The 22,449-nt window shown below is 42.0% G+C and overlaps 1 protein-coding gene across 13 annotated transcripts in view; it reads right to left on the minus strand.

Moving 5' to 3' along the window:
* The window catches only part of rapgef2b (Rap guanine nucleotide exchange factor 2b), a 110,052-nt gene that overhangs the window by 25,127 nt on the left and 62,476 nt on the right, over positions 1–22,449 (minus strand). For 9 of the 13 annotated variants that reach the window (XM_020622828.1, XM_020622829.1, XM_020622825.1 and 6 more), the window contains 8 exons: positions 10,762–10,893; positions 5,687–5,864; positions 4,204–4,340; positions 2,691–2,849; positions 1,897–2,049; positions 1,640–1,804; positions 1,219–1,326; positions 920–1,123 (listed from right to left, as the gene is read on the minus strand). In XM_020622828.1, coding sequence (XP_020478484.1) covers positions 920–1,123; positions 1,219–1,326; positions 1,640–1,804; positions 1,897–2,049; positions 2,691–2,849; positions 4,204–4,340; positions 5,687–5,864; positions 10,762–10,893 — 1,236 coding nt within the window. Of the gene's footprint in view, positions 1–919; positions 1,124–1,218; positions 1,327–1,639; positions 1,805–1,896; positions 2,050–2,690; positions 2,850–4,203; positions 4,341–5,686; positions 5,865–10,761; positions 10,894–16,547; positions 16,905–17,449; positions 18,178–22,449 lie in introns of those variants that run through there. The other 4 variants (XM_020622835.1, XM_020622836.1, XM_020622837.1 and 1 more) reach the window with 4 other exon arrangements.

Genomic DNA, 22,449 nt, shown 5'->3' on the forward strand with positions numbered 1-22,449 from the left:
AGGTACATATTGATCATGATTTCTTTTCCCTTATCTGTTTTATTATATGCTTGGAATTAATTAAAAAAAATGAAAATAAAAATAAAAAGTCTGTTTTGGGATTAGCAGTGATTCATGAGATGTTGCTTAGAGTTTACCACTGAGGGAGTACTACTAAGGCTCAATGACAAAACAACCAAAAGTAATGCTAACATTCTGAAATGAAAGGTTATGATTGAGTGAAAGTGAAGCTGATAAAAATCAAAGGTGTGAGAGGGTATGAGAGAGCGAACGCTTCCACGGATGTCAGCATCTCTGCTTCCTTTTGGGGAAACAGCTGCAGGGGATGTTTGGTGCCAACAGGGCTTAGCTCACATTCAGACACTCTCAAGATGGTTTCAAGGATTAAGGGACTTTGCCTAAAGCCCCGAGGACTGCCATGTGTGAAAATGGTTGAGAAGACAGGCTGTGAGAAGAAAGCCAAGTTCAATTCAAGACTTAAAAAAAACTTTTAAATGCTAGTTCAAGCAAAATGTAAAACCAGTCTCGCAAAAAATGAACTTCAACTGGAAAAAAGGATCAATTCAGCTGCTGGTCTGTGTGACCTGAGTGACTTCTCTCTACAGTTACAGCCTGCAGAAAGAAAAACGTGTGTCACTGCTAAACTTTGACACTATGAGCAGCTGCATTTACATTTTTCATCCCTGACATCCAAGAGAAGATCCCAAGATTGTAACAAACTACAGATAGTGTCTTACAGCAGGAGCGATGTGTGCTGTCTGTCAAAGACACTGGTATAACATGTACATATCATGCCCTAAATACTGTATTTAGTTAAAGATGATGATAAAGAGGATCCTACGTAGGATGGTGAATTTGTCCCTGAGCGAGGGACCAAACATATCACGCAGGTAAAGTGGTAAAGATGACGATATCTTACCTGATCTCCACGCTTAAGGCCAGCTTCTGCTGCCTTGCTCCCAGGCTCCACAGCATCAATGAAAATGCGAAAACCTTTCTCCTGACCTCCAAGAAGGCTGAACGCCAGCGGAGAGTCCCTGGACGGCTTGGTCAGTGTCACTAGCCGCGGCTTGGCTTTAGCAGCACATGCTATATTTAACAGTCTGAGGTGCCCACACATTTTCTGAAAAACACACACATATGTCATGAAAGTGGAATAAATTAACCAAATACAGTTGCATGTTCAGAATCTCCCCTAAGTGCACTTGTTCCACTTACTTCTTTCTCCAGATTGTTTTCAAACTCTTCCAGAAAGTGAGTCATGGCAGGGTCACCCTCAAAGTCATTGAAGTGATTGTTTACCCACAGCAAGACTACCCGTGTAACCTGGAGCAATCACATGATTAAGTCAACATACCGTTTACTGCTTGATTAGTCAGTAAATATAAAATTCTTTACATCCCGACCCAAAAACGCCTGTGGATTCATGGAAAAGCTCTGTTAGTATAAAATTCTTTACATCCCGACCTGTGGATTCATGGAAAAGCTCTGTTAAATGTGTCTATCTACATTTTCATGGTATTAGGTCTTTAATCCTGTCACACAAGCAATCTATTCAGTTCTGTCTAACTGCATTATAGAGTCATCCATTTTATGTAGGTCACGCATTATTTCACTACAGAACTCCTCCTGTCCATACCTTGTCCCTGAGACTGGGGTCGTGGAACCACTCCAGGAGCTTCTTGCCCACGACCATGGGGCTGGAGAGGAAGGTCCTGTATGTCAACAGGAAGTCCTCGATGTAGGTGGGGTCCACTACTGAGTGCTCCTCCACGAGGTGCATGGTGAGACGCTCTGGTGTGCCCTGAGGTTTAATATTATGGTAATAACAGTAAAAAAACAACAACTTTCATGCAAGAGGACTGGTCTGCAAAGATTTGAATGTATATTTGTCACCTTGATGACAATGTGTCCCTTCCTGGTGCCGGTGCGGTCCAGTTCCCGGTGCTCCTTCACCATGACGATCTCTCCCTCTTCCTCAACCTTCTGCATGTTCTTCTCTACCTGGTTGAGGATGCAGCAGTAGTCCTGCTGGGCTATACACACAAACTGGACGAGACAGGGTGAAACAAGAATTAGAGACAAAACTGATACATTTCAAAACACACTTAAAAATATTTTAAAGATGATGTTACTGATGCCGTTACTAGATCCCCCTAAGCCTAGATGTCTTAACAGAGCAACTCACTGGAACTCATAAATAAAGGTCAGATTTAGAATGTAAATGAATACAACTGGTAAGAGCTGACTAGAAAGAAATTCTTCCTACCAACTAAACTACCATCTCCACTGATAAATTATGAAAACTGTAATTAGTAGTAGTAGCAGCCTCATGATTAAAGGACTAAAAATATTTCAGTGTCTTTACTTTCACTGCTTAATACTTCATTCCCAATAAAAGTGTGATGCAGAGAATATGATCTATGTTGAGCCTGTTCCCTGTCAAAATGATAGTTTCTTTAGTTTATTACATCGAAGGGGATGCTGTTTCTCAAAGCAACTTTCAATGTGTAAACACTGGCAGAACAAGTGAATCACAGCGGGGTTTGACATCATGCAACAGCAGTGCTCATACCATGCTTTTCACACTAAGATGCAGAGGAAATGGACCTATTCCCCCTGGCAGAGGAAGTGCTCTGCTAAACCCAATGGTCTTATACGTAAAATAACATTAACAGCAACGATCCTACCTGACAGTCGTCCACCTTGGTCTTCATGACACCCTTCATGTATTCCTTCTCCATGGTTGGCGATACCCCAAAGCTGTTCCCCATACACAGGATCTCTGTCTGGCCGTCAGGATACGTCACCTCCACAGACCCATTCAAAATCACTGACCATGAGTCCAGCTAGAGCCGAAACACAGGATTAGATTAGTTTGATGGTGGAGGAAGAAAGGAGAGCACAAAAAGAGAAACAAACAAAAAAACAGAAATAAAGAACTAAACATTTTTACAACACACACTGTACAACAATAACTTTGTAGACTGGGTTAAATTCAGTTTAGTCATATTCAGCTGGTGTTCCTTAATGAGTCAGAGCTATTTATCAAAAGGAACTACGTGCAATAACTACAAGGAGACTGCTGCACTGACAGATGGTTTCTTACTTTCTTCAGAGGGATACAGCAATAACATGGCATTATTAAAACTACCCATCAAAAACACAACTAATACATTAAATTGCAGAACACTCAGAGCATCGTTGCAAGCAACATAGCTTGACTGCCATTAAAAAGTATAATTCTTTTTATCCTTTTGAAGAATTTCTGAAAAGCTGACATTTTGGTGATTCACAGCTTTCACCCTGACAATGACAATATGCCCAATGAACCCTGAATTCTCTATAACTTGATGGCGCCTTGATGATGAATTCTGCTCTGTTGTTTGAGTGCGTTATAGCAAAAACAACAAATTCATTGAATCTCATGCTGTGTCTTGACCAGAGCAAAAGAGAGGGAATAAGTGAAGCCTGCTTTAGTTGCCAAAGGAATCCGAGAAAGGCTTGGTGAAAAGAGATGTGTGCAATTCCAGTTTAATAGAGCAGAAAAGAAGGAAAGATTCACTGGTGTGAACTTCACACAGACACACACATATATATATATATATATATACAGTGACATCAAAAAGTAGCCACTCCACCATAAAGGCCTGATTGATGTTCTGCTGAGATGGTTGTTCGTCTGATATATTCCCCTATTTCTGCAGATGTCGCTTTCTCTCGCCAAATTTTTATCAGAGATGTCTACACAGATCTCCTCGGACTTGTTGGATTTATTTTTCCAGATGTGAAGTATGAACTGTGGGACCTTATGTACACACAGGTGTGTGCCTGTCTAAACTATGTCCACTCAATTCAGTTTGCTACAGCTGGATGCGAACTCAACAGAAGCATCTGGAGGAAAATGAAAGGAAGCACCTGACCACAATTTGGAGTGCTAAGGCAACGGGTCTGCATATTTTTGTAACAGATCATTCAGATTTTGATGTTTGATGTATTTTAGACAGACAAACAGATACTTTATTGATCCTGAGGGAAATTCAGGTTAATCTTCTAAGAGCATGTCTCTTTGTCAATGTGAGCTACTGAGTGTAAAACCTGCAAATTTTATCAATTTAAAATTAAATCTACAACACAATAAAGGCTCAAGCAACCGTATAAATACAGTTGATGGAAAGACACAATCACAAAACCAATACACACCTCCTCCCCATCATTGAGAACAATGGTACCAGCACGTTCAACCACAGCAAAAACCATGACGGCGCAGAGCTCCCTCCTTACTGACATGGTCATGTTGGCAAATGCTGGCAGTTGATGCATGAACTCCAGTAATTGCTCTGTGAATGGGACAAGGAACAGAGAGTGGAGAAAGTCAAGGAGGTTGAGGCAAAACAGCAGGACACTCAGGACACTCTCCAAGTCTTGACACTCAGAGGAGAAACCGAAACAAAGTCTTGACACTCAGAGGAGAAACCGAGAACAGTGGGAAACCTTCACTGCCCTCACTTTCAGCCAAGCAGGCACAAGCTGGAGGGATCAAAATGGATCATCACCACCACAAACAGCCAACACAGGAATCATTATTTAGAGAACATAAAGCCAAATATCAATTCCACTTGCCTTCAAGGCAAGCCAAGAATAATTGCTGACACTTAACTCAGTGAGTTAAGGAAGTTTATTACCATCACTCAGCTACAACAGAGATCATATTTAACCTTCTGTCAAATGTGGCTGAAAGGTTCAGTTCATCCAAATGGTCAAAACAAATGCTCATATATCTCTAGAGATATCTAACCATGTAAATAGCTGAATGAAATTTAGTTTGTCCACCTCAGTGCACTATAAAAAGTGTCCTGACCAGGTTAAGAGCACCACATACAGTACAACACATGTTTAGAAAACAGTCTTCTAGTAAATAATTAAACAGAGTGGATAAAACACAAGATATAAAATTGTATACTTGTATCAAAACTCGTTAGATGAAAAGAAATATGGCTGATAAAATAACAGCTATATAATTCAAATCAAGGTAAAACTACTGTGTCTGCAGTTAGATGTAAGTGGTGACGGGGTGTCACTAAGGAAAACGTGTGGGTCAGGTAGCAGTGTGGCGTTCAGGTTGACCTGCGTTTGGCAACAAGTGCTGAGAGAGGTGAGGCGAGAGGAGGTACCAGAGAGACCTAGAGAAGCCAGTTAGTAAAGGGAGGTTTTAGAGAGGGTACGGTGGGGGGGGTGGGAGAAGGGGCTTCTTACTCCGCATTCAGTGCCCCATTCTCCCCAAGTCTACATCTGTGGCTAGGCTCTGAGAGTGTGTATGTTATTTTTAAACATGCCTATCATCATTATTAAAGTTGAGTCACAGCTTAAAGGAACATGATACTGTAAACCCAGTGTGGCTTTGAGAATGACTCAGAACCCTGCATTGTAAGTAGCAGCAAAGCAGAAAAGGCTTCTGACAACTGCAAGTTTACTGTGACCGATTTAAATAAGAGAGGAAGGAGTGGCTTTTGTAGAGCACTGAGTTCATCTAAAACTGGGACAAGGAGCAATGTCCCAGCAGAGAAAAACAGCAATGGTGCTATTCATAAGCTGCATCGAGACTCAAACACGGCTGCTTATAGAGTTCAGTAACTTAAACCAAAGACAAAAAGGGACAATAAAACCCCTTTGATTGAATGCTCACCTATGTCATCATCGGTTCTGTCCATGGGGTCCTTCTCCAGACAGTCCCGCACGATGTCCCGGCTCATGAGGGGGTCCGATGCTCGCTCGATGTCCTCCTCGTCGTCATCTTCCTCAGAATCAACAGCAGTCTCTGGCAGGCCACTCAGGTCCATGTCCCCTGGTTCGTTCTCTGTGGCCTGCAAAGAGTAAACGAATAAGAACTGAGTTAGTGATTAGTGACAAATGTGTGGAGGGATTTGTTGTTACTGTCCAACATCCATGGTTGGCAAAATACAGCTGGCTGTCCCATAACCACAAGGACAAAGTTCAGATCTCTGCAAGAACCAGTGTGCCCATCTATAACCACATGCACGCTCTCTCTTAGTAGGTGCTGACCAGGCCGGCGACCAAACTCCAACTCCCGAAACGCAGAGTAAACTCATTCATACACACCCGGGTAAAATTTCAGCAAAATACAATTACAGATGTGCAGCATTCACAACATGCACACACTGCTGAAACCATTTTACAGTACAAACATCAGCTGCGACAAAGGCATCTATAACCAAAAGCAAGCAGTAAAACTGTTGTGCAGTTTTAATCAATTTCATGAAATGGATTAGAGGGATTCAGTACAGTATGAGAAAGACAGAGATCGACACTGCATACCAAACAGCCCGCTGTGCATAGTAACAGGCTAATTAATTCCCAACTTTCCTCTCCTCCCCCCTCAGCAAACTCCACCACCTGTCTCACAGCCAGAGTCTGTTCTTTGAAAGCACAAGATGAAATGTGTGGAAAAAATAAGGAAAGAAAGTAAGGCAATTACTTGTGCATGAGTGGTACTAAATCAAAGAAAATACATCTGTAAATGGCAAAGGCCATGTTGCTTGGATCAAGCTTACACAACATGAAACCTTGTCATAGAAGAAACCAAAGCAGCTGGCAAAAGGGCTACGAAGTATCAGCTCTTCTGCCTCCCAACACTACAACAATAAATCCTCTTAACTGCAATATGGTGCCCAACCTTAGGTTTCATAATAGAAATAGTTGTCTCTGCAAACTGTCTGCAAAATCCCAGAGCCAGACACATCTTCATCTCCCAGACTGTCAGTCTGCTTCTCAAGGCTCAGAGTCCCTGGGCAACATCGTTCACCAAAACCCTATGTTATTTCTCCTCAAAGGGCAAGTGCAAAAGGCTCATTAATGATTCAGGCCAGTGTCTGAGTGGCCATTTGTCCATCATGGGCACACGCAGCCTAGAGTACAGGACTGGGATGGGGTCTGCAAAGATTATGTATGTGTGTGTGTGTGTGTGTGTGTGTGTGTGTGTGTGTGTGTGAGAGAGAGAGAAAGGCCTTTTGATGGTGGAAAGTCTCTGTTTCATTTTGAAGCAGTACACTATAGAAAAAACAATCTGACTTCATGGACATTTATTGCTGTATTTCAACAGATAGGACAAAACACACTAGAGCACCTGCATCTGCAGACAACAAATTAGGGAGCAAACATAAATCAGCACAGGGCTCATTGATGTGGGAGCAAAGATTATCCCGTCTGCTCCGATCACAAAAATGCTACTGTAGCACAGTACTGTAACACACAGTGCACTGCAGCTGGCTGGCAGGGTATGGGCTGGGTAGCCAGTCAGAGTGCCCATGCTGACTCCTGTCCACCAGTGAAAACACCTACAATAGGCACATGAGCATCAGAACTGGACCATGATGTAATGGAAGAAGATGGTCTGGTGTGATGAATTTCTGTAACAACACATGGGCGGCCAGGTGCGTCATTTACCTGGGGAAGAGATGGCACCAGGAAGTACAAGGGGAAAAAAGCAAGTCGGCGAAGGCAGTGTGGTGCACTGGGCGATGTTCTGCTGGGAAAATTTGGGTCCTGGTTTTCATGTGGATGTTATTTTAACATATACCACCATGGACAGATTATTGAATGGGCCTACCAGGCCTGAGGGCTCAGGGGGAACCTTGGGTCTTGCACTTATGCAAATGTTAACTTTGACGCACACCACCCACCATTGTTGCAGACCAAGTACACCCTTTCATGATGGAATTGGCCTCTGTCTGCAGGATAATGTGCCCTGTCACACTGCAAGAAATGTTCAGGAATAGTTTGAAGGCGTTGCCTTGACCTCCAAATTCCCCAGATCTTAATCTGCTCAAGCATCTGTGGGATGTGCTGGCAAAATTCAATTCAATTCAATTCAGTGTTATTTGCATAGCACCAAACAACAAAAGTCATCTCAAGACACTTCACAAAGTGAGGTCTAGATCTTACTAGTACTGTTATTATAACCGAGGAAAACCCCAGCAAATCCCCCTTGAGCAAGTGTGATCCAAAAACACGTCATCTCACAACTTACAGGACTTGAAGGATCTGCTGCCAACGTCTTGTGTCAGTTACCAGAGGACACCTTCAGTGGTCTGACCCGGTCTGGCACACAAAGGGGGCTACACAATGTTAGGGAGGTGGTTGATCAGTGTATATTCATTTAACAGGGTACAAAACAATCAAAACACCTCATGGAGCTAACTAGTTAAAACCTGGTTGCCCGCGTGTCTTTGTCTTTGTACACAGGCTTGTTTTTTTCTGTCACATATGCATCAAAACTCCATGAATGTGCAGTAAGCTTTAACAGTCAGTGGGCAAGTCTGGTGCTGTTAATATTTCATCAAGGCTATTCTTGGATCAATGCTCTCAATGTCCTTCTGAGGACAATTTCATGATTTATTCAGACACCAAACAGTGGTGACGTGACAATGGTGTGGGACTCTTCCCAGGATTCCTCATTTGCACAGACCAGTGGGGGCTCTGGAGAATAGACTGGCTGGGATGTCCAGTGGTTAAACAATTCTGTACTTCTCACCAAAAATATTAGCCCCTTTGAGCCCAGCAGTTCTTCATACCAGCATCAGCAAAATGTAAAAAAAAACATGTCATGTAGAATAAAAATAAAAGGGAACACTATAATATTTCCTTGACTATCAACTTCCCGTGTAAAGAACCAGGCCTCTCTTGATTTGTTTATTCAGAAATACTTGCAGGGTGGACCACAAACTTTGCTGTGGGGGGGAAATCAGTTGTTCAACCCAGAAAATGGGTAAAAGAACATCTACTCTATCTTCTTTAACTACTAACACATCATCCTCATCCTTACACGGGTGGAGCTGTGGCTACACCAAATGGATGATTAGCAGAGGAAAACAGAAAAAAACATTTCTGCAACATAAAATGTTTTTCCAGACTTCATTTTCTGTGAATTACTTGGTAGTATTTCCTCTCCAAACATTATTCAAATAAAAACAAGAAAAAGCACCATTATGAACTTTCACATTTGAACTACAGTAGTCCTGTGTTACCCACAGGCACTGAAATGTGACAAGTGGTCACAAGTAGACACTGCATTCAGCTACTCACAACCTAAAATGGTTGTTAAGCCAAGTAAATGTGACGTTCAGGCACAGAGCACCGGTAGGTAAGTAAAAAAGCTGTTCGAGTTGGGATCAGCAAAGAAAGACAGATATTGAGGAAAGGATAGAAAACAGGTGTGACTCAGAGAGACACAGAGATGAAGACACTGCCACAGAGCTGCTAGCAGATCGCTCTAAGACCAGGATGACAGACTGGCGACAGTAGAGCCAGTTCAACCTGCCCCAGATATCCTCAGCAGGGCCAGACATATCGACACACACACTACTGTAGCACAGCACACACTCAGTCAGGCTTTAATTATGAAGCTGTATTCAAACAATTCAGTGGAATGTCCCTGCACACGAACACAAGCCAGGAAGAGGTCTGAACAGAATAATGTGACTGTGACCGGTGGCACTGAGCACACTCACAAGCACATTCACAAATAAAAGCATATACACGAATATGCACACAGCAGGTGACAGGACTAGGAGCCAACGGGGTGGATACACTGTATTAAGAGGATTAGTTGCAGGGTTTGTGGCACATCCACAGTCACGAGATTTTGTGTGCGTGCTCTTTTAAGCTGAATCTATCTCTTTTTTTTCAGGAGGTGGACAATTGCTCGACTAGTTGACAATTCTCCTTTTATTCATTGTTTATTGTTGCCTTAATCACACTCTTAACACCTCAAAACATATTCTTTAAAGTGATATTTTAGCATAACAATCGCTCATAACGCTCCTTATCACGTGATATTTGTACGTCATTGCTCCCTGGGAGTTCAGTGATGAGAGGCAGAGCTGCAGTCAGGATGTAGGATGGACCACCTGCTCATAGCCACCAGCCAGTCTGCTCATCCCCTGCTGAGCAGTGACAGTGTCCTATTAGTGTCTTAGGGCCTATTTGGCTGCCAAGCCTTCCATTCTTTCCAAAAACTTGCTTTCCTATTTAATGAGACTAACTTGTGCTCCCAGAGGTATATTTGTCATTTCACCCAGGAGAGTTTTACCTAATTAGAATAACACGAGCTGGACTTTCTGCTCAACCCTCGTACTTCATTTATCCATAACGATTTATCCTCAGTCTGGGTTAGATCAGTTTATTTGCGCCATATATACACTAAGTTATTATGTCATGTTACTTAACACTAGGTAGTAAACTAAGAAAACATATTTACTGTCGAAGCATGTTTAGTTAAAATCATTAGTTCTGTCTTCTGACACAAATGTGACTCTTAAAGGAATAGTTTGACATTTTGGAGAAAACGCGTGTTCATACACCTCTCATTCCTACACAGTAAATATGAAGGTCAACCCAGGCAACGGTTAGCCTTAACAGGCACGCTGGCTCTGTCTGAAGGTAACAACATACACCTCACAGCACCTGCAAAGTTCTCTAATTACCTTGTTATGTCGTAGTTGTTGAATCCATACAAAAACAAGTTACGGTAGTTGCTGGCAGATATCAGTGATATCAAGAGAGGGAAGGAGGTTTAATCTCACATGACAAACTTTAGTGATATCAAGGGAGGGAGGGAGGTTTAATCTCACATGACAAACTTTATGACTTCATCTACTAGTTAACAAACTACTGCACCGACTGAACTGTTCGTCCAACTGCAGTCCGAGCTGGCGATCCATTGCCAAGGTGGGCAGGCCTTACCTGGTAAATGTCTGACAGGCTGCTGCTTCCAGAGTCGCTGGTGATACTACATCCTGAGTGGCTGGAGGAGACGTGGGTCACCTGTGGGTGCAAGCCGTCGGCCAGGTGAAGTCTGCTGAAGTCTGCGGGGAGCTGCACGCACACACAACAACATACACACAGATGGTCAGTATCAGCCAGCCCAGCAGCCAACACTGGTCACTCACACGACACTCATGCTGACTGGGACGGAAGTAGAAACACACTTATCGACAGGCTGCTCCTCGGATTGTGTGAAAATAAAAATAAAAACCAACAGTTTGTCTATTTAGATCTTACTGTACATCTTTAGTTTCCCTTTATTCATCCTGCCATTTTTATTTTATAGTGAACACGGGTGAACTGAAAAGTCAGACAAGGTTTACGACACTTGATTTAAGGACCAGATAAAAAAATAATATGGCCCCTTAAGTCTTACAAACACAAACTTTTTTGTAATCATTAATATTTGTTTTGATTCGACGGTTGTGAATGTACAACAATATTCATTAAAAAAAATCTAACTGCAAAAGCTCAACTGAACACATAATTTACTATCAAAGCAAGTAAAAAGATCAGTGGTAATTAAATCCTAATTAAATCATTAAACAGTTACCTTACCCTCAGCGTGTCAGCTAAAGAGCACAATAAATCCACTGTTGAGTAAAACCATAGGCTATATGAAAAATTCAGATTTAATCTATCAAATTTAAACTAACAGGTATAAGTGACAAAGTGACACCTCAATTAAGACAACAAAAACGCCCAAACTTTATTGGCACTTTTTTTTTTTTACACTTTACAAAGATTCTGCTATCAACTGCACTGGAACTCCTTTCATGAACTGAAAAACAAACAAGGAAATGCCCTAATTAAAGCAGGTACCTAGAGTAACCTAAATGAGAAGCAGGCAGCAATGCTGGGAAACCCCTCTGAGTAATTCATACTTTATAAAGAACCAGAAAGCTCCGCTGTAATTAGCTATACTGTACATGAGCCAACCCACTTCTATATGGAGATGACCTTGAAAACAAAACACATCAGAAACCCCCTGCTGGACTTTTAGAAGAGCGATGAATAAAACAAAAGCAAGAATAGAAGTTGGTACAGTAACCCCCCCCCCACGGCTACTATATTAACTGAGAAAATAACTGGCAGATTAATTAATGATCACAGTAGCTGGTAACTGAAGCCTTATTGAATATAATACTGTACCGTGCATCATCAATTTGATTTTAAATTGCTATATCACAAAAGAGTCAGAAAAGTGTGATATTCTGATAAAATTATACCCATTACAGCAACAAAGCTCTATTTCAGGCCGATGGCCCACTTACTGTGTTTAAAACACAGACATTTGGTTAAACTACAGTAGCATCAGGAAAGGCCAAGTCAACATTTTATTCCAACTGACAATTTATATACTATGTCAAATATGTCCAACATATAATGCTTTCAAATGAAATTCATCATATCCGACTTCTATGCCATAGAAGTGAATTATGAATTTAATCAAACAGCATCAACTGGTTCATGGGAACATAAATATTTTATTATGGAATGTTTTATTTACCAAATACATATTTAATATTCAGCAGGGAGAGTCCTCTGAACCAGCTGCAGCTCTACAGCTGGCTGTGGCAGATCATCAATATTACATGTTTACACCTAAAGTTATATTTATCTCGGTTGCTTTATTCATCATATGATATCAGAACTCAATCAAAACATCTCCTGTAGCAGTGTGATTTCAGATATAGATAGTGAAGGAGATTCTGGACTTTATTTATTTATGGTGGTTTTAATGTTTTCCTCTACATGGTAATAAGCGTTAACCAGATTTTAATAAGCACCAGTAAATAAATGAATTTCAGGGCCAATAAATCCCGAAGTAGGTGTGATTCTGGACAGATTGTACAGTCACTAGCCAAGACTTTAGCTCTTCACATCAGAGCAGTAAAAAGTAAAAAGATTTCTGAAGTGGCATCCACCTCAGCGCCATCACTTTGAGCCTCAGTTTTTGTAAATCATCCTCAACAGCAGCAACACTGAGAAGCTTCACATGGATGAAAAATGGGATACATTGGGCAGAAATACATCTAGTGAGCTTCATTTGCATGTAAATGGGTTTGAGCTGTCATCTGCTTTCAAACATACTCTAAGTCTGTCATCACCGCTTCAAAAGCACTCATCTGCATTACAGCTTCATTAAAGAGTTCTGGAGTTCATCACTGGAATACTGGATACTTATTTTGACTAAAACACGTCTCTATAGTCACAATCCAAAAAAAAAATGTTGTGGCATTCTCACTGGAAATTTTTCTGAGCTGCAAGTGAGGGGGGAAATTAGGATTAGGTGATATATCTCTTCACAAATCACTGTTATGTGTCAGAAACAAGAGCGTGAGAGCCAGACATTGCAGTTCCTGTGGCACTGAGGTGTGATGTGATTACACTGTGTCAAAGATTGCCATCATGTTTAATTATCTGGCTGGCTGCACGAACCAAAATGGTGGACCAGAGGGGTCTGTCAGTCACAAACGCGCCCTCGGGCTGCTATTTCCTGTCCTCTCGTCTGGTCGGCTTTACCCTGAATGCCTCCAGCTGACTTTCATGTTCTTATTATGGCTGGGCATGATTGTGTTAGCATGAAGAATGTCTGTATCTGTAGCTGCACTGATAAAACCTCATGATAGTTTCTTTTGATGACTTCTGGGACCAAAACAGCTCATGTTTTAGTGTATCACTTTTATGTAACGCAAACTTCAAAAGCAAAGTTGTGTTGGAGTTATTATTAATATTCATTATTATATATGATAGTGTCATGGTTTAACTTTGTTACCCCAAAAGAATATATACACACAATATATAGACTGTAAAGAGCCTTGAGGCAAATATGTGATTTGTGACACTGGGTTATACAAATAAAAATTTACTTGACCCATTTTTTTTTTATTCACATCGTCAGTATAAATCAAAATGCAGAGAGCCACAGACAGGCTGGGGAAGTTGTAAAGTATGGAGATAACACCATATAACACCAATAACAACACTGTAGAATATCAACAATTTGCTACTTGGAGAAAACACAAGATTGTTAAAAAAAGAGTAGTTGAAAACACTACTGCTATAAGCCTAAACCCTAAATTGTCAACATATTCTTAACATTAACATTGCACATTCAGTAAGTTGGAGTGTACTCGGGATAAATTAATTAATTATTCTCATTAATGAGAGTCAAAGACCAGTCTTGTGGAGTCTGTCAATATTTCCTTGATACCAGTCACTGAAGTGGCCTACATATCAATAATATCATCTCGACTGGAAAGATCCCCCCCTCCTCCACACAATAACTCTCTACAAACACAAGCCCCTCCCCTGGAAAGAGGTAAAATGCGGGCAGGAAATCAGGTTAAAGGGAGGATAATAAACAATCCTTTCTCTCTGCTCATTTAGGTCATTCATCTGTCGGTCAATAAGCCAGGGTCCATTCAGTCCACGTGGTCCAGTGAGCTTCTGGGCCCAGTGGCACATGAGAGTGGATGGATGCCAGCACAACAATGACTTGTTAAGCTTTTCCAATCAGTGGCACAGTAACACAGCAATAATGCACAGTGCATTGTTAACTCCAATCAATTTGCAGAAACGGTTAAATCTGTTTGTTATATGCTCAGCATCAGTCGTGGCATGAACACTGCAAAATACATAGAATCAGCTGTCACAGGAGCTTTAGGCATCACTCTAACGCTCAAGCCACAACACTCAGCTGTGCCTACATGTGAGCAGATGTGGCACTCCTTAAATTACACCGTAAACCTAATGACCCAGATTGCTGGGCAGAAGCAGTGGCTGGCTCTCAATCTCGTTACTGCCTGTATATACTGTATATGCTGGGCGTGAGTCTGTGCTACTACACCAGTTGTCCAATGCTGAAGCTGGCCAAATTCAGAAATGCTAAACATTTCAGATGTGTTTACTTTTTCTACTTGTTAAAAAATAAAAACAACTGCCCATGTTGGAAGGCTAAAAGACAGCAGGCACATCTCAGAGTTTCCCTGACCATGGTGGCAGCTTCTCACTTTCCTGAGCCTTACAGATCAAGAGATTAAAACCCTGCGGGGTGTCCGATATGCTCCCTGGGCTTCCCCTTTGTAGTCACAGCTCCATCAGTCAGCACCACATAAGCCAGCAGTTAGAGGCGGTGAGATGATTTGTACTGCTATTTTAAACACCGTCATTCTAAATATCAATATATATTAGTAGAAGAGCAACAAGTAAATCTCTAAATGATATCTGTTTTTACAATTTTGACTGTATTGCCTATTTTTAGCAAGGTTATAAAGGACAAATGTGATCATTTTTTACATTTTTTTATTAACATTTCAAGTAAATAAAGAACAAAAATGATGTCAAGTGCCATCAAGCCCAGCAAGGCTCCAACATTTGGGCACACATATAGCTATCAATTTCTTAAACTGCTTAAAGATAAGAAGACAGAATTCATGGCCAAGCAATAACTAAGGGATAAGGCCATACATGCTTATAAAACCCTGATAAATCAACATGAACTATACTGTGACACTGTAAGTCAACATGCAGCTTGTTGCAGTAAAAATAAAATCCAGCTGTAAGTTTGGAAATTACAGATCTCCAGAAGAAAGAATCACACATATTACAGCGAGTGACTGTGAACCTATTATGCTGATGTCATTACTGTAATAAGATCTGGTGGGTGCTATTACTGCCCATTTGGGGAGGGGGGGGTTTCCTGCTGGGCTTTAATGAATATTTACACAAGCCTCTCTTTACATGCTAAAAACATAAAAAAACAACAAAGAAATGAAGGGGAAGGAGCGACGCCAGGAGAGAGGTGAACATACAAATCTTCACAATCTGTAGCCAACAGTAAAACAAGCCAAACTCTGATTATTGCACTCATTTTCTCTGTTTTACATAATTGCCTCAAGTTTAGTCTAACTTAAGGTACATGTGTGTTGGGCTATAATTATGTTTTGGCAGTCGAAATGACTGTATCCTGCCAGTTATCCTGGAATAACAAGGATGTGCTACTTGAAGGAACACGGTCTGTTTTGTCTTTCTTCTATAGTAACCCTAGAACAAACGTTTCAAGAACATTTCACCTGACTAGAGCGGCCACCACCCTCTTGGGAAAGTGCTTTGGCTAGATTTCTCAAAATCAAGCCAAACTGAAAAATCTATTATTCAAATGACACAGCACATCATTCAACAGTTTTAACCTAACCTGTAAGGTTTAACCATAAGGCCTAAAAATATATTTCATAGGCCTAAAAATCTGATATGGAGTTACAGTTGGCATCAACATGATATGAAGCACACTAGGTCTGTATGTTAAGATGCTAGCAAATGGAAATCATAGGTTTACTATGGGCAAGGCACATAAACAGCCAATAGGACATATAAAAAGATTAACAAACCTCACTTGTCTTTGGCTACATATGCCAGCCAGAATCCATAAAAACAAAAAACTAATTGTGTTGCACACCTAAGCATTCATTTTAGGAAAAACAAAACTAAAAAAGAATGTTTACTGCCTCTGACCCCAAAACCCCATGCAGAGGCTACTGGGGTCCTTGTAAGGCCTCTGGTTGGGAATCTGCACAAACTGTGGGAGAAGCTGTTAAAACGTCTTCCACTGTGACACATCTAGAACCATTACAGGAATATTAAGGTGATTTTTAGTTCTGCTTCCACGATCATCGATCCATCATTGAGATTTACAGCCCTACCTCTACATGGCTGTCTGTATGTGTATGCCAGCACCGACTACCGATCCCCTCGTTGACCGTACAGGTGTAGACAAGCCCAGACCTCCGAGAAGCTGCTTCCAGCACCACGGACAGCGCCGCCAGCAACCAGCGGTTAATACACCGCATGGTCAGACTGGTCCTTCAGCTGGGGGCAACCATGAAGAGCAAAACGCTCAGAAATATCAACTGTACACCAGACTGACCCCCTTTCTGCTTTAAACTAACCCGCTGTGCATCATTTACTGTGGGCTAGTGTCGCTTGGGCTGTAACGGCTCCTACAGGCTAAAAGGTGGAGTAACTGAATGTAGGGCAGCTTCATCATCGAACCATCCTGATCTACTGCTTGTATTTATCCTCTAAAGCAAACATGGTTATTTTCACATGCACGTGCCACGCACCTACAATCAAGTACTGTCAATTCAGTGCGTCATAAAACAGCTGCACCACTGGATGTGTGCGCGTCTTTTTTACCTGGCAGGTGAATAGGTTTCACTTCTTTTATTTTTAAAACGTGTTCTGATATTTATAGTCTATTATTTTATTAAAAACGCATCAAGCCAATCAGACTAACGGCCCTTAAATTTTCACGCGAGTGTGCTCGTCTGTGCGTAAGTGACAGCAAGCACATGGCGGCCGATTCTAGTACAACACACTGACACACATCGGAGGCTCGATTGGGCAATAATCAGCCTGTGATCAAGGCGTTCAGGTTTCTGTCGTGTCCTTGATCTGCCCTGTGTTCATTCATCTTGTAGAGGCTCGACAGAAATCCGATGCACATCCAATATACGGTCGGTAATCATATCTAGCTGGGTCATAAATGAGGGAGAGAGAGAAAAAAAGATGGAGAGAAGACGTTGCACATCGATAGGCTACTTACCGGGGTTTTATCTTGCTGGCTCGGGACTCCATTACTGTCTGATGCTGCTAATGGTTTCATAATGAAAAAATGTTTGCTGGGCTAAAATCTAACATCCCGGACTTGCTCTATGCTACAGCATAGACCCCCATCTTCGTCCGAGCCGCCTGCCCTTTCCCCTCCCTCGTCCGCACCGTCTCTCTGTAAGGAGGCGGTGGCTTGACAGTTTCGGGAGTATCCGATGTTGCTCGGCCTGATTAGATTCCTCAAACCAACACCAGCTTCTGCTTTATTCCACCCTCCCGCTGCTTCCCACAGAAATATCTTAAAACCTCAGCGGAGGAGAAAAAGAGAAAGCAAGTCGTTTTATCCGAAAGAGGACGAGCCAGCGTCTCTCCGCGCACTTGACAATCACATCTCCTGTCGGAGATCAGCGGCGCGCCGGCAATAAAGCAGAAAACAGAAAAAATGACCAAAAAATGGCTGACAACACTTTCACTCACGTTTGCGCCCTCCGCCTTCCCTCTCCATCTCTCTCTCTCTCTCTCTCTCTCTCCACTCCCTCTGCCGAAAGTAAAGCTACACACACGAAAACACACGCACACGCAAACGCCTGATATGCACCATTAGATTATTTGAAGACCGAAACGCCTGCAGCCTCCACCGAGGTACTGTGCCTTAAAGCCAGCGGTTTGTTTGTAATGGGAGCAAGGGGATGTGTGTATGTGTCGGGGGTAGAGAGGGGAAGTGGATGGTAGTGGTGGTGGTGAGGGTGGGGGTAAGGACCTCCTCCTTGCATGACAGTGATGCTGTAAAAAGCAGCCACTATGGCTGTGCTCCTCTGAAATAACCCCCCCACCCCAGCATAGACAGAGAGATGGGAAGAGGAGAAGGGTGGGTGAGGAAAGGGAAGTGAGGAAGAAGGCTGAGATTGAGAGATAAAATGAGATGACACAAAGCAAAATGACAGATTTACAGTAGAGTGGTGGGAGGATAGAAAATCACAAGGTAGAGAAATATATGGATGGTGATAGCAGGATGGAGAGGTGGAGGGAGGAGGGGAGCACAGTGCCAGTAATGCCATTATCACGCTCACTTCTACAAGACCACTGCTGGAGCCGGTTGGCATAGTAACGGCATGAAGGAAAGCCATTTCTTGGGTGGGGAGACAGAAACAGAGACAGCGGCAATTGCTCTTGAGAGGGTGAGTAAAAGAGGTATAGTCACACAGAAGGAGAGAAAGAGCATCATTGCTTCTCCAGAAAGAAAGTAAAAGAACAGATGAGCTGGGAGACAGAAGCCCAGGAACAAGAACGTGCTCAAAATGGGCAGAAGAAGACTGGCAGCAATGATGTCACTCTGTCACTGTCACTCAGCTGGAATAGCCATGGCAACTGGGTGAGCACAACCCAACCGTCCAGCCCCCTACACACCCTCCAGGCCCTTCAGTTGCTGTGGAGACGGTAGCACCGAGACATGGCGAAATGGGGGAGGGAGGGCAGACGAGTTTGTGTGTAAAAGAGACAGAAGAAGTGGGAGCAGACTCTGCCACTTCACCTACACTCAGCTGTACCACAGCGAGCAGCAGCGTCACCGACAGAGCATCGAATAACAAATACATGTCTCTGCTTTGTGAGAGGGAGAAAGTGTGTGTGTGTGTGTGTGTGTGTGTGTTTGCTGTTCACGAGTCAAGCAGTGCTTCTAGACAATGGACACACAGGAGGTTTCCTAACAAGCACATATGGGGAGGACAACAGTTTAAAAGACAAAACGTCACAGAACTGCTAAAGGTTTGAGGCCAAGACACCCAACAACAGAGCTGCTACATCACAAAATCATCTGAAATCCAGTTCACAACAAAAACACAAATAAGGACATACAATTATAAAGTAGGAATTATTGTATAAAAGCTCAAGCTGCACATAGATATGACATCCATTTTTTATTTGTTACTTGTCCTGCATTTTCGACACTGGCGCTCATTTCCTGTTTTCTTCTTCCATCACAATAATTTTCCTGTCATTTTGATTTTTTGAAAAATAAGAGGCAGAGCAGTCAGCTCCCTCTGGTACAACATAACTACATAAATCTGCAACACCTTTGAAAAAATACGAGTAACAAAAATATCTATTTTACTGCTTCAACTTACCATTGAATTTGTCAACAGAAAATGATCCAACAATTTTAATAAGAAATTCCTCATTTAAGCAATTTGGCCAACATTCATTGGTTCCAACATCTCAAATATGAAGAATTGCTATCATCTCTGCTTTAATTTATTATATATTTCTTACATGATTCTATTTCTGAACTCCACACTTGACAATCAGCTCTAAACTGTGCATAAAAACAGCAAACACCCACATACACTGACTTTTAAATATAAAAATTGTTACTGCGTCTGATTAATGTTGTAAACAACAGCAGCTAATCCAATAAAACTATTTTGTGTGTGTGTGCTGACAGCTGAGGCTGGAGTGTTGGTGTATGAAGAGCACGGCTGCTCTACCTCAGACAATTCCTAGGAAGCAATGTACTACTAGCTGGTTTTGGAGCCGGTTCAGTCAAAGCAATGGGGAGGTTAATGGGAGGCAGTGGAGGTGGGGGCAGGGAAGCTGGAACCCAGTATGACATCATCTCCCCTGCCATGATGTAATGTACCAAAACAAGAAAAAAGCTCAGGTGTTTGTCTGCGCAGCCGGTCATTAACGTCTCCAATAATTACTGAGGGGGGGGTGGTGGTGGTGGTGGGGGGGCTCATCGGTCTGGGGAATATCAGACCTCCGGCACAGCCCCGCTCATTTAAAGTCTTTTTTTTAACTGACTAATCACAAGCTAAATGTAAAGTGAAAGAGGCGGGGGACCATCAATCTTAGAGGATTGTGACAGCCACATGAAAACCCCCCACTTGAGAATAACAACAGTGCACTCATGCTCAGTAGCAGTGTGTGCTAAATGCATGAGGCAGAGGGGGGCAATGCCTCCTCTGTCATTTGTGAACAGTCTGTGAACCCAGCATGGCTGCAGCTGTTCAATGCATTCATAGGCTCGGCCATGTGATGGGGTTATGCTTGTTGATGCAAAGCATTAGACATAAAAACCTCATTACGTTACATTATCTTGTACAAACACATGACATACACACAGGCAAGACTGCTTCAAGGGGGGCAACAATAAAACCCATCACTACATAGCAGCATTGAATAGCAACCATCTTCTCAAACCCCTTAATTCAGCTGTTTACATTCATGAAAATGGCACGTGGCACTCACATTTCAAGCTTTTTGTTGGTGACTTTAATCAATACAACCTATAGAGGACACAGCAACATAAACAACATAACCTTTTTCTGCATTTTTCTGTTTTTATCAGGACTCAGCTGAGAAAAAAAAAAGCAGTCCTCCAGCATGGCACAGCAGAAGAAAAATGATTTCATCATCCATGCAACTGCATTTGCAGTGAGCTGCATTCCAAAAAATAAACCAACCAACCAACTTTGTCATTTCTGGACTGCATGTCTGAGGCTCACTTCGTCACCCAAAATTCTACGTTTTACCGTGTCTCTTACCTGCACGGCTTTAACAACAGCCGACATGGGGTGAAACAGAATACCAGCACACAGTGGCGACATGTTTGTTTTGATTTATGTCCAATGCCAACATTTATGTTTTAGATTAGTGTTCAGAGAAAGGTTTGTGTGGTTGGTTTGTCCATTTAGCACAAATAATCCCTGTGAAGTAAGTGATCTAAGTGATGACGTGTTGAATGGCAGTGTGAAATGTCAATGGTGATTTTTATAATCTAAAAGGAAAAATCTAAGGCTCCATTTTTTTCCACCAACAAGCTGCATGAAGCCAACAATGCACTAGTCCTTCTCTAAGTAGCTCACAACTTCTTTTCTGTCTGTAGATATTCAGGCCTTGAAGTCTTTATAAACGGTTCCATTTCAAACAAGTGGACACTGCACATTTGTTGGGGACTGTTTTCATCTCAGGATACCAAGAAAGCAAAGAAGAGACACAAAGTCAGAACATTAGAAAAAGGAAGCATCACGTGGACACACATCTTCTCATAGACATACTGTATAATGGCCATTGTGGGATGGAACCCAACATACTCCGTTTAGTGATCTGTGTCTACCCTTGTTCACTGAATTTGTTTGGACGCCAACAGAAGTCTCTGAGTAGAGAAAACACAGCACTTCTGACTGCCAGCTCTGCGCATTAATCCTTGATGTCTGTACCATTATAACAGCTCTAAATAGCATTGTTAGAAGGAGAAAGATGATCTAATAAAGAGACTACATTTTCATTGCTGCTACAGCTCAAGGGATTATTTCATTTATCAAGCTGTTGTCACCTGCACGCTGCTCTGAAAATAATTTGCCAGAAACACAGGCAGCCAGGCACGTTTAAAAGATTACACTTGTAGAGTACAAAGGGGCAAAACATCTGTCCTCCTCCCTGGGCCTGCTACAAAGTGCATAAAGTAAATGAGAAGATATCTGCAAAGACAGGAAGCAGCAAACTAAGACTGCTGGCAAGTGAGTGATGAAGCTGACGATTAACTAGAAGCTTCCAGATCAGTGTATACAGGAACTCAGGGTTCACGTAGAACTGGTGTGTCAGGTACAAATGGTTCTCTGGGTGAACAGTAATTGCTCTTGTGGAATCTGATGTGTTAATTGAGAGCAGCTTTTACAGTTGAACTGCTCATCGTGTCGTGGAAATTTATGTAGAGTAAGCAGACACTACCTCGAGCTGGGTTCTGATATGTTAATGTACAGTATCGGTACAAACTCAGTGCTACAGACATTTATATATGGAAATATTATGTGAAGGCTTAAGAGAAGTCAGTCTCTTTTTTAATGTCTTTATGTCAGATGACTCTTTCAACTGAACTATGGTCTTTCATCATGCTCTTTTTGGCATTAAGATGCATACAGGGCTTGTGCACCCAACATGAAGTAACACAACTCTAGAAATGTTATTTTTAGGTTTACGCCAAACATACTTTAAACC

This window comes from Monopterus albus, unplaced genomic scaffold, assembly GCF_001952655.1.
Source record: "Monopterus albus unplaced genomic scaffold, M_albus_1.0 scaffold289.1, whole genome shotgun sequence".
Classification (NCBI taxonomy): domain Eukaryota; kingdom Metazoa; phylum Chordata; class Actinopteri; order Synbranchiformes; family Synbranchidae; genus Monopterus; species Monopterus albus.